Below are 11,641 nucleotides of genomic sequence, written 5' to 3'. Positions count from 1 at the left end.
TAGGGGATGATGGCATCACAGGCAGTAGATTAACCTGCTGCGATATGCCAGCAGCCCCGGAGCAGGACTTTTAGGAAATGACCAGGCTAGCATTTGTCTTAGTGGTCGACGCTGCTTGGGACGACCACATCCCATACTGGAGTGCTAGGTTCAGGTCCTGGCTTTGCTCCAGATTCCAGCTAATGAGCACTGTGGGAAACAGCAGTGGATGGCTCAAGTAGCTAGGTCCTCACCCTCCATGTGGGAGACCTGGATTAGGTTCTCAGTTCCTGGCTTCAGCCTGGGCCAACCTTGGCTATTGTGGAGATTTGAGGAGTGAACCAATGGACAGGAGCTGTCTCTCAAGGAAGGAAGGAAGGAAGGAAGGAAGGAAGGAAGGAAGGAAGGAAGGAAGGAGAAGGAAGGAAGGAAGGAAGGAAGGAAGGAAGGAAGGAAGGAAGGAAGGAAAGAAAGAAGGAAAGAAGGAAAGAGAGAGAGAGAAAGAAAGAGAAAGAGAAAGAAAGAGAGAGAGAAGGAAAGAGAGAGAGAAGGAAAGAAAGAGAAAGAGAGAAAGAAAGAAGGAAAGAAAGAGAGAGAAAGAGAGAAAGAGAGAGAAAGAGAGAAAGAGAGAGAGAGAAGGAAAGAAGGAAAGAGAAAGAGAGAAAGAAAGAAGGAAAGAAAGAGAGAGAGAGAGAGAAAGAGAAAGAGAGAGAAGAGAGAGAAGGAAAGAAGGAAAGGAAAGAGAGAAAGAAAGAAAGAAGGAAAGAAAGAGAGAAAGAGAGAGAGAGAGAAAGAGAGAGAGAGAGAGAAAGAGAGAAAGAAAGAGAAAAAGAAAGAAAGAGAGAGAGAGAAAGAGGAGTGAGGGTTTAGGAAGGGAATCTTGCATCTAGACTTCTTGCCACCCTCAGCCCCAAACAAAGAATACTTCTGAGTGTTTTATGATGTACTTTGTTTTCATATTTCAACTTTATTTCAAATATAAGGTTGAATATCCAGAAGGGAGGGCAGCTGCATGAGGAAGCTCAAGTGACACACAATAGTAGCAGTGGTCTGGGGCCCAGGGCACAGCGCTGCCCTGTGAAGGAGCTGGGGAGGCTCTGGAAGCACCTGGTGAGAAGTGGTTTTCCATGGTTCACGCAGCGCTTCCCGGGGCAGCTACTCAGTGGGTGGGCTGCTCAGTCTTTTTAGCAAGGCCATTGCTCTTCAGCAGCATCTCCAGTAGTGCCAAGACTGGAATCACAGAGAAAAATGTCAGTTCCCTTTGCTTTTCTTTATGTATGTAGGAGGAAGGAATGGAAACTAGTAGCAGGAAATGACATACGTCTGATGTTATCCTTTGTCATGAGAAGGCTTGAGCCCGACTGTACAGGGACCGCTCAGCCTGGGGATGGATGTGATCAGGAAGCCTGGGTTTGAGCCCATCTTGAGCTGCACTAAAATGTTTTGATGCTGCTGGAGTCGCTTCTCACCCCTGCACCTGTGTCTTCACTCTGCACCAGAGCCTGGCCCAGGTAATTCCTAATGACAAGCCTTTCCCGGTCTCTGACTCCATGCCATGCAAACTGTGAGGGTCCAGAGGATCTCCAGAGAAACCCAGGAATTAGAAGGCACTGAAGTCCAGATTGGAAAACTGAGCATTCGGGGTTGTTACGAAGAGAAACGATGTGCTACATTCATAAACGGGAAGAGGCAGAGGAGGCAGGCTATAGGACAGGAAGGAATAGGAAGACATCTGGGGCCTGGATGGGAGCAAAGGGTGACCATGTTCCTGCTGGGTTGCCTCAAGGAGCCCAGTCCTTGCCCATGGTAACGCTTTCTCTTATGGCACTTTCCAGACCACGGCCAACATGTTATACCCAAAATTGCTCACGTTTATAGTCACCGGCCTTTAGAGGAAGGTCTCCACCATGATGCCTAATGCATAACGATAACACTTAACAGGATCTCTACACCTCTAGCATTTCCCGTGTCAGGTCAGGCCGAACCAGCTGGGAGAAACCACTGGCTGCGCCTGTCTACAGGCTCTCTGCTTTGCCTACTGAGGCTGTAACGTGGGGAAGTTGTGGAAACAGCAGTGCAGGAAGGGCAAGGTGAACTGCCTCATCTTGGTCGACGTGCAGATGCTGGGGTTTGGGACCCGGCTGTACCAGTTCAACCCAAGGTGAGCAAAAGCCCGGGGCTTGGAGACATCTCGGTGTTCATGTCCTGGAAAAGGAGGGCACACCGATGGCATCTGGGTAGGAGTCCCTCCAGGAAATCGCAAACAGAAAATGCTCAAGAAATACTAGTTTCATCCCACTCTTGCAAGGCTTGGTGGTACTGACAGTTGGGTAAGTCCCAGTTTCAAAAAGGGAGGCACCCATGATTTGTAGTAAGAACGCAGCTCGTGGGCCAACTACGGGGGAAACTCCCAGCTTATCCCCACATCCTGCGGCAGCTCCTTTTTTTTTTTTTTTTTTTTACAGGCAGAGTGGACAGTGAGAGAGAGAAACAGAGAGAAAGGTCTTCCTTTTGCCATTGGTTCACCCTCCAATGGCCGCCACGGCCGGCGCACTGTGCTGATCCGATGGCAGGAGCCAGGTGATTCTCCTGGTCTCCCATTGGGTGCAGGGCCCAAGCACTTGGGCCATCCTCCACTGCACTCCCGGGCCACAGCAGAGAGCTGGCCTGGAAGGGGGGCAACCAGGACAGAATTCGGCGCCCCGACCGGGACTAGAACCCGGTGTGCCGGTGCCACTAGGTGGAGGATTAGCCAATTGAGCTGCGGCGCCGGCCAGCGGCAGCTCCTTAACGGGAGAATCAGAAGACTGGGGTGTTCTTTGGTAAAGCTGAGATGGGGTTAGGAGTGGACCACGTACTTCTTACAGAGGCAGAGCTTAGGGAACAGAATCACCCTCGGTTCCTGCCTGAGCATGCACTCGCCCACTCAGGAAAGCAGGGATCCTGGAGAAGGCCCAAGCACAGACCATCTAGCAACTGTCCTAGCTGGGGACGCTCACAGTGTGAATCTTAGTGAATTTGCCTCTTCAGTGATAGTGGGGACAGAGGAAGGAGATGGTACATCAACAGCTATGGAGGGTTGGCTGTGGCCAGGAGAGAAGCCCAATATATGGAAAGGCTGGAGTTTAAATAGGTCTCCAAGTTCTCTAGCAGATCCCTTGCTGATCCAGCAAGGCCAAGAGACTGGCACCGGGATAGCAGCAAGCACCTGGGAAGAAGAGGAAGCCTGGGGCCCTTGGTGCTTTGCCTTTTCCAAGCCAGTTTGGGAGACTGGGAGGATGGGAAGACAGAGCATAATCAGAGAGTGTAGCCTTTTCCTAAAGAGAAATGACATAGAGCATTATAGAATATCATGACTGCACACAGCAGCTCGAGATCTCCGGTGTTAACAATTCTAGCTCTTCCCTTTGCTAGCTGTGTGATCTTGAGCATATTACTGAGGGTCTCTGAGCTTGTTTCCTCATCTTTAAAAATAGGGACAGTGATAATGCTCAACTCACAGATGTGGTCGTTTTGAGCAAGCATGCAAAACAGATTGTAGCAGCTAAGTGGAAAGTCAAGAATGTGAGCTATTACTGCTGTTAATACCACCTAACAATGACGCACACACGTTAGGCAGTTATTGCACTGTTGAGCTGCACCCACATCTCCCTCGATTATCCTTCCTTGGGTCCTCACTGGTGACTACCCAGCACATTGCCTGCTGACTTCCAGTACAGTTTCTGTCTTCACTTTGCAGCAACTCTGACCTGAAGGTGATCCACAAGATGCACAAATTGTTTCTTTTTTCACAAGCTAAGAATTATATTTAAATAGGCATTTATTCTAGGAATGGCCCAGGGGGTCCTCTCTTTCGGCCATCTTTCTTTGAAGGGTGAAGACTGTGGACAGGAAGGGCCTGGTAACAAGCCCCACACTCGACTGTGAACGCACGTGTGGCCATGTGGGCATGCTTCCCCTTAGTGATGAGGAACAGGGGACCCAGAAATTTTCCTTTGAGAAATCAGCAACAAAGGGGTGTGGGGAGCTGGTTACCTGGGCATTCCTTGTTCATCACTAGCATCAGCAACTGCTTCTCTTCCCTCTTCTCCCTTCTAGAAGACCGGCAAGAAGGAGCCTGAGGAAGGAAGGTGGCTCAACCATGGTCTCGGAGAAAAGGAAGTAGGTTCCCCACCCCTTCTGGAGGGAGAAGGAATAGCAGAGATCAACAAGGATGAAGAGCAGGCAAACGGAAATAAAGAAAACGAAGGTAAACAGGAAATACCATTTTTGTTAAAAGAAAAAAAAGTGATGGCAAGGTAGAACAATGCAAGGTGGACAAAAGTAGAGGTTAAGAAGAGAGTAAGAGAAAGGAAAACCAGCAACCAGCAAATGAAGGACTCCCCTGTTAAGGTTAACCAGGAGGAGAGAATTAAGGCATGGATGGGAATGGATTTAAAACAAACAAACAAAAAAAGAAACAGCAAAAACAACACAGCTTTCCCATTCCCTTGGTGGGGAGTGTGGAGCAGACTGCCATCTTCTGGTGCCACTGAATTTTCAAGTTGCTCTGATTCTTGATTTGATGATTTCCATTCCTTATACAACCATAATTTTTTGTCCTTAAGAGAGGCCCCAACACTGTTTCCTTTCATCTTTGGAGCTCCCAAGCATCATTTTCCCCAACATAGCTGCACCTCCTGGAAAGTCTCAGTGCACCCCGGCTGCAAGTCTGTGAGAGCAAGAGCAAAAAGCAAGGGGCAGAAGATGAGCGGAGGCTGGGAAGAGCTCTGGTCCCACGAGGCTGCAGGCTGGCTATGGGATGCCTCCTGGGCTCTGCTACAGACTGCCAGGCCCATCCTTAGCTTCAACGAGATGCCTGAGGTGCTGTGTGTTCTGACCTGAAGCACTAGGCTGCAGAATGTGGCTTCCGGCCTACCCTCTGTCATGCACGGATCACTAAGATGTCAAACAAGGAGGAACCTTAAGGAGATGACTTAACCCGAACCCAATTTCCCAGAGAGGAAAGTGGAGCCCAAAAGTGGGAAGCAACGGTCCCAAAGTTATAGGCTAGTCAGTGACTTCCTTTTCTTCTGAGGCACAAAGAATAAGCCAGAACAGTGATTCCCTAGGCACGGTCTGTAAAGTGCTTAGAGGCGAAGAGAAGGCACCCAGAAAGGTTATGCTGGCATTTTTCTGGAAGCCCCTGAGTGTACCAGCTCCTTAGGCGCCTCATCATTGGGCTTGGTGTTGCTTTTGTCTCCATTGTAATCCTCAAAGCTGCCTGGAGGCCGAAGGAGCTCTGACAACCACTTGTCATCGCTCCCCAGCCAGCCGTGGAGACTGGCAGGGGTGACAAGGAAATCCTGTCACAATGGCAGAGACGGGGAAGCAATGGCCAATTTCCCGGGACTAAGCAAGGCAATTCTGGCGGAGTTAAAGCTAGGACGGGCAGCACTGAGGGACCTTGGAGGGGGGGGGGGGGGCAGCAGCAGTAAAGGGAGCGAGTGGGCAACCCAGATGACTTCGTCCTGGGTGGGCGACCTCGCACCAAATACCTCCTCCGTTGCAAGGAAGGTCCCTACCCTCTGACTGCCTGGGCCTCCCGGGCTTGGTCACTCTGCCGGTGCCCACCCACGGAACAGAACGCCACCATCGCCCCCGTTCTGTTGCTTTTTTCCTAATCGCTGCGGGGCCTTTTCTCCCATGCCTTGGGTTTCTTCCGTCTCACTTGCAGCAGCGCTTCCCACCCAACCCGCCCCTCCGCCCTGGCCCACTTGGCTCTCCCGGACCGCTCCCCGCCAATCTGGGTCTCTCCCGCCCCCAGGTGCCTTAGGTTTTCTCTGCCGTCGGCCGCAGGCTCCTTGTCGCTATCAGATAAAGTGGATCCAGCCCTGAGGCTCTGGGGTTCCGCCACTTCCCGGGTGCTCAGGCCCCCGCAAAGCATAGTCCCGGCCGCCGTTGTTGTCCCAGAACTCGAGACCCGTGACTCGGTAGCGCAGGGCGAAGAGCAGGGCGCCCCCAATGGGCGGCGCGGGGAGCCGGAAGGCGAAGCGGTCCGCGCGCGGCGGGGGCGGGGCCGGGCCGGCGTAGGCGGCGGGCGCCTCCCGTTGGCTCCGCCAGCCGTCGGCGCTCCAGCGCACGCTCACGCGCTTCTCGTAGGCCAGGTCCAGCACGCGCGCGCTCCCGGCCACGCCCAGCGGGCCCGCCTCGGCGCGTTCCAGGCAGATGCGTTGCGCCTGCAAGCGGGCGGCGAAGCCGGGCTCGCTGGCCGGATCCAGGGCCGCGCGCGCCTCCTGGGGACAGAGGGAGGAGAGAGAAGGGGCGGGGTTACGGCGAGCGTGCGCCAATCAGAGGCCGGCCCCGGCGTCCCTACCGGCTGCGGGGGCCCCGCCCACAGAGCAGCCGAGAACCACTCCCGCTCCGCTGGCCCCCGAGAGACGAGCGCGCGCGCACACACAGGGTTGGGGATGGAGGTGTGTGTTCCCGTTCAAATCCACTCCCACGCCCCCGCAGCGTCCGGCTGGGGAGGTCCCGCAGAGGGGGCGTGCCCTCGCCGCCTACCTGGAGGCCGCGGGCGCGGGGCTGGCACGGCGCGAAGTGGCGGAGGGCGTCCCTCTGCAGCTGGACCTGCACGTGGCGGGGCACCCGGGGCAGCTCTCCTGGGCGGAAGCGGCGCACTGCAGCCAGCTCCAGCCCCAGCGCGTCGGCAAAGCGCACTCTCTTGCGGGTGTCGGGGCTACAGCTGCGGGGTACCCGGACCCCGCCTCCTCCGGCGGGCGCCGAACGGGCCCGGCGGCCCCGGCTTGGAGCGTGAGCGCGGGATCGGGCCCCGAGCCGCGTCCCGCTCTCGCCCTGCTCTTCCACGGGCTCCTCCTCGAGGCTGGGCCGTTGACTGCGGTAATAGGCTCGCTCTGTCAGCGCAGCAATGAAGCTCAGGTTGCGGGGAATGTCGGTGCGGGGCGGCCGCTCGCGGGACATGGCATCTCCGCCCCGCAGGGCCAGCCCGCCCCGGACGCCTCGGTGGCCCTTCGCCGTTGCGTCCTCTCCTTGCTGTCACCTCCAGGGCTCTGCACCTCGCGTGGCTCTGCCCCGCCTGCGTGACCCCCTTTCCTTCCCAGGGTCCTACACTATCCCATCCTGCAGCCGGCGAGCGTCTGCTCTGAGCCTGCGCTCGCGGACGTGCAGCCCGGGTCCCGCGGCCCTCGCCGCCCTGGCCCCCGCCCACAGCCCTCTGACAGGTGGCTCCGCATCTGTCTTCGCTGCCGCACCAGGGGGCGGGCCCTCCACCCTTTAAACCCCGAGTGAAGCCACCAGCCTTCTTTAATGTCCTCAAATTCTCCGGCACAGGAAGGGGGGACGCGGGGAGGAACCGACTAACCTTGCATTTTCTTTCAAGTGGAGCTTCAAAATACCCAGTGTGTGACTTTATTAGGGGTCTCCGTTGCCTTTTCTTAAACGCAAACTCCAGGTTTGGGAGGGGGTTGGCAACGAGTAGTCTGAAGAACGATCCTGAAAGGTAGATAAGAGTCCCTTCAAGCGGGGCTTCAGAGGGTCGGGGGCGACCGCCTCCCGGGAACAGTGGCCTTCGCGGAGCGTTTTGGGAGGACGGGTCTCTAGGCCCAGGTGCTGTGCTATTTAGCCGAGTGACCTTGGGCAAGGCACTTCTCTGGCCCTCAGGCTTGTCCTCTGTAAAAAAAAAAAAAAAAAGTGTGTTGAGGGCAGGGGCTGGGCCTGATTGGTGGTCAGTTTTAGTAGGAGGCAGGCCTTCGAATGAATGAATGAACACACACAGCTTTCTTGCCTTGGAGGCTGCAGGGTTCCAGTTCTGGTGGAAGCTTCCAGGAGGGCATAGAGCCAGCATTTTCCCCTTTCATTTTTATCTACATTCATGAAAATAAGAGAGAGATGTGTTCACTTTTTTCTAACATTCCTGCTGACCTTACACATCAATGACAATGTGCTATTCTTTTCTGAATACTAACTTAGGTAATATTCCAACATCACAGGAATAGAGAGGAGTAACATGCCTGTTTTACACATGAGAGCATTGGGGGAAAGAGGGTAATTAATTGGGGAGCTGGGATTAGGACCTCACAAGTCCAGCTTTAAAGCCCACCCTTAGCCACTTGGTTATATGAGACTAAAACGTTTAATAATCAGGGTCAGTGCTGTGGTGGGGTAGGCTAAGCCTCCGCCTGTGGCACTGGCATACCGTATGGGCACCAGTTTGCATCCCAGCTGCTCCTCTTCTGATCCAGCTCTCTGCTGTGGCCTGAGAAAGCAGTGGAAGATGCCCCAGTGCTTGGGCCCCTGCACCCACATGGGAGACCTGGAAGAAGCTCCTGGCTCCTGGCTTCGGATCGGTGCAGCTCCGGCCTTTTCGGCCATTTAGGGAGTGAACCAGCAGATGGAAGACCTCTCTCTCTGTCTCTCCCTCTCTGTCTGCAACTCTACCTCTCAAATAAACAAAAATATTTTAAAAGACATTCAATAATCAAATTTAACATCTCCAGAGTATTAAAATGGATAACTTTAGAGATGAAAATTCAGAAGTTAAAGCAGCAGGATAAATTATAAAGTCACAAGTGACTAAATTGAAAACAGTGAGACATACACCATCCCATTTATTATTGTACATTTCACTCCTGCCTGCATTTTTACACCAGGAATGCTGTTTAACCAGTAGTTATCTTTAAAGTGACATTGAGTTTTGTATTTTAAACATATAAAAATCCATGAACATATTATCCTAACTTACATATAAAATAATCATATACTAGTTTATGGGGCTGGTATTGTGGTGTAGTGGGTAAAGTGGGTGCAGGTTCCAGTCCAGGCTGCTCCACTCCTTACCCAACTCCCTGCTAATGTACCTGGGAAAGCACTGGAGATGGCCCAGTGCCTAGACCCCTGCACTCACATGGGAGACCTGGAGGGAGCTTTGGACTCTTGGCCCAGCCCCGGCAGTTATGGCCATTTGGATAGTGAACCAGTGGATACAAGGTCTCTCTGCCTCTCCCTCTGTGTAGCTCTACTTTATCAAATAAATATTTTACAAAATCATATGTTAGTTTATGTTATAGTCAAGCAGTTTAAAATGTTCTCTGATAACAAAGATGTGTCATTGAAGTAAAATGGATCGGGTTCAAGGCTGGGTTCTCAGGTTTTCCAAAAAGGCCCTGTTGCCTTGTCCACAGGTTAAGGTGCCATCTCTTAGCTCTGTGGTGTAGTGAGAGACAATCCTTGAGGTAAGTAGCTTTGGTGTAAGTTGCATTGGTCCCACAGCTGTGTTCTCCCGACTGCTCAAATACACACCAAACTTTAATTCCAAACCAGTCATTTCTTCTTAAACAGCCGCTGCAGTAATCTTCAAATGTCTGGTTGAACCTGCTCAATAACTGGCCAGAGACATTGACTGAGTCATTACATCAACATTTACAAAGAGCCTATTGGGCCATGAGGACATAAAAGTGAATAAAATTCAGCTCGTGCTCTTAAGGAGCTTAGAAATAAATGCTGGGACCAGCACTGTGGTGTAGTGGGTAAAACCGCCGCCTGCAGTGCCCGCATCCCATATGGGCGCTGGTTTGAGTTCTGGCTGCTCCTCTACCGATCCAGCTCTCTGCTATGGCCTGGGAAAGCAGTGGAGTATGACCCAAGGTCCTTGGGCCCCTGCACCCACTTGGGAGACCTGGAAGAAGCTCCTGGCTCCTAGCTTTGAATCGGCACAGCTCCGGTCATTGTGGCCAACTGGGGAGTAAACCAGCGGATGGGAGACCTCTCTCTCTCTCTCTCTCTCTCTCTCTTTGACTTCCAAGTAAATAAATAAATCTTTATTTAAAAAAAAAAGGGGGGGGGACCAGCGCTGTGGTGCACTAGGTTAATCCTCTGCCTGCGGCACCGGCATTCCATATGGGCGCTGGTTTTAGTCCTCGTTGCTCCTCTTCCAGTCCAGCTCTCTGCTGTGGCCTGGGAAGGCAGTGGAGGATGGCCCAAGTGCTTGGGCCCCTGTGCCCACACGGGAGACCGGGAGGAAGCACCTGGCTCCTGGCTTCAGATCGGTGCAGCTCCTGCCGTAGCAGCCATTTGGGGAGTGAACCAACGGAAGGAAGACCTTTCTCTCTGTCTCTCACTATCTGTAACTCTGCCTGTCAAATAAATAAATCTTTAAAAAAAAAAAGAAGTAGATGTACATGTTTGCATCTTTTAGGATATTTACTTGAAATAACAAAATGGTTTTTTGGTTCAAGTAAATTTCTTGGAAAAAGCTAGGTTTGAAATAAAAGCCTAGACTAGGTCTTTCTTTAAAGAAGGCGGCAACCTTGCCAGAATGATTGGCCCAAGAGCAAAGAGGAAATGAGGGTGGTTGAAAAGAGACAGCTGTAAAGGAGTAGAGAAGCTGTGCCTTTGGAACAGAGGCAGCAGCTGAGGGTGGACTCATAAAGGTTGTGGATTCAGACTACGAGAACCTGGCAACCTGAAGGGAAGAGGTGATCTTAAAGTAACACAGACAGACTTTCAGGTCAGACAGAATTAGCTTGAATACCAGGTTTGCTGAGCGGTTTGCAGCTCTGGGCAAATTAACCTCTCTAAGCCTCTGTTTCCTTACCCATACACTGGGCGTGCAGCTGCATATGGACTGGGGTGAGGATAAAATGCTATACATGTAAGGAAAGCACTTAGCACCTAATAAGTTCTCAAAATGTGTTGTTACCACTATGGCTACAGAAAAAAATTTGCTTCTCTAGTGACCATAAAGGCAGATGGGAATACCAAGGCTTGGACTGGAAGTAGAAGCAAAAGGAATAGAAAAAGAGAGGAACTGACCAACGCCGCGGCTCAATAGGCTAATCCTCCACCTGTGGCGCCAGCACCCCGGGTTCTAGTCCTGGTCGAGGCGCCGGATTCTGTCCCAGTTGCCCCTCTTCCAGTCCACCTCTCTGCTGTGGCCAGGGAGTGCAGTGGAGGATGGCCCAAGTGCTTGGGCCCTGCACCCGCATGGGAGATCAGGAGAAACACCTGGCTCCCGCCTTCGGATCAGCGCGGTGCGCCGGTTGCAGCCCGCCGGCCGCAGCGGCCATTGGAGGGTGAACCAATGGCAAAGGAAGACCTTTCTCTCTGTCTCTCACTGTCCACTCTGCCTGTCAAAAAAATAAAAAAAATTAAAAAAAAGGGAGAGGAACTGAGTTGCCTCTTTCTGGCCTTTGGTCAGGGCTCTCAGCAAGCACAAGAAGAGTTCAAGGAATTGTCAGCTCCAAGGAGACCAAGGAAGGGCTGGGTCAAGGTGCGTATGGTGCCTTTATGATGGCTTCAGGTTCTATATACACACATGGGCATGTGTAAGACACACACACACACACACACACGAGATCTGGAATGATAAACATGCCTTTTAGCATTGTCAGCCTGCAAGGAGAGAGGTGGACTTGTGTGGTGGGTGTGCGTGTGTCTATATTCACATAGTTGAGAACTCGTGTTTTAATACTCTACTTCTTTATTGTGTGATGTTTCTCATAGTGAAGAACGTGAGCTCATGTGTTGGGTAAAAAAAATAATAATAATAATCGACAAAAAAATCCATCGGAGTACAGAAGGAGAAGATGTAGAGAGAGTACCTGCAGGAACCACTGGCTATCCGTGTCCAGGCTCCCGGAAGCCCCAGCCCTCAAAGAGAGAGCAC

At 52.3% G+C, this 11,641-nt stretch overlaps 1 protein-coding gene across 8 annotated transcripts; it reads right to left on the bottom strand.

The window, feature by feature from the left end:
• Positions 1-913: 913 nt before the first annotated feature.
• PPP1R3E (protein phosphatase 1 regulatory subunit 3E) lies at positions 914-7,317 on the bottom strand. Of its 8 annotated transcripts, none has more exons than XM_070053880.1 (5): positions 6,523-7,317; positions 5,790-6,254; positions 4,015-4,158; positions 1,301-2,184; positions 914-1,209 (listed from the first exon to the last, which is right to left on the bottom strand). In XM_070053880.1, exons 1-2 carry the CDS (start codon positions 6,937-6,939, stop codon positions 5,832-5,834), a joined length of 840 nt encoding a protein of 279 aa, XP_069909981.1. In that variant the 5' UTR covers positions 6,940-7,317; the 3' UTR covers positions 914-1,209; positions 1,301-2,184; positions 4,015-4,158; positions 5,790-5,831. The 8 variants fall into 8 exon arrangements, with proteins under 8 accessions (XP_069909981.1, XP_069909983.1, XP_069909978.1 ...); XM_070053882.1 differs by having other exon boundaries at positions 1,301-1,646; XM_070053877.1 differs by having other exon boundaries at positions 4,015-4,690; positions 5,736-6,254; positions 6,523-7,314.
• Positions 7,318-11,641: the final 4,324 nt, after the last annotated feature.

Source organism: Oryctolagus cuniculus, chromosome 12, assembly GCF_964237555.1.
Source record: "Oryctolagus cuniculus chromosome 12, mOryCun1.1, whole genome shotgun sequence".
Lineage (NCBI taxonomy): Eukaryota > Metazoa > Chordata > Mammalia > Lagomorpha > Leporidae > Oryctolagus > Oryctolagus cuniculus.
Note: the sequence above shows the minus strand (reverse complement) of the source record. Positions and strands in the feature narration are given on the sequence as shown.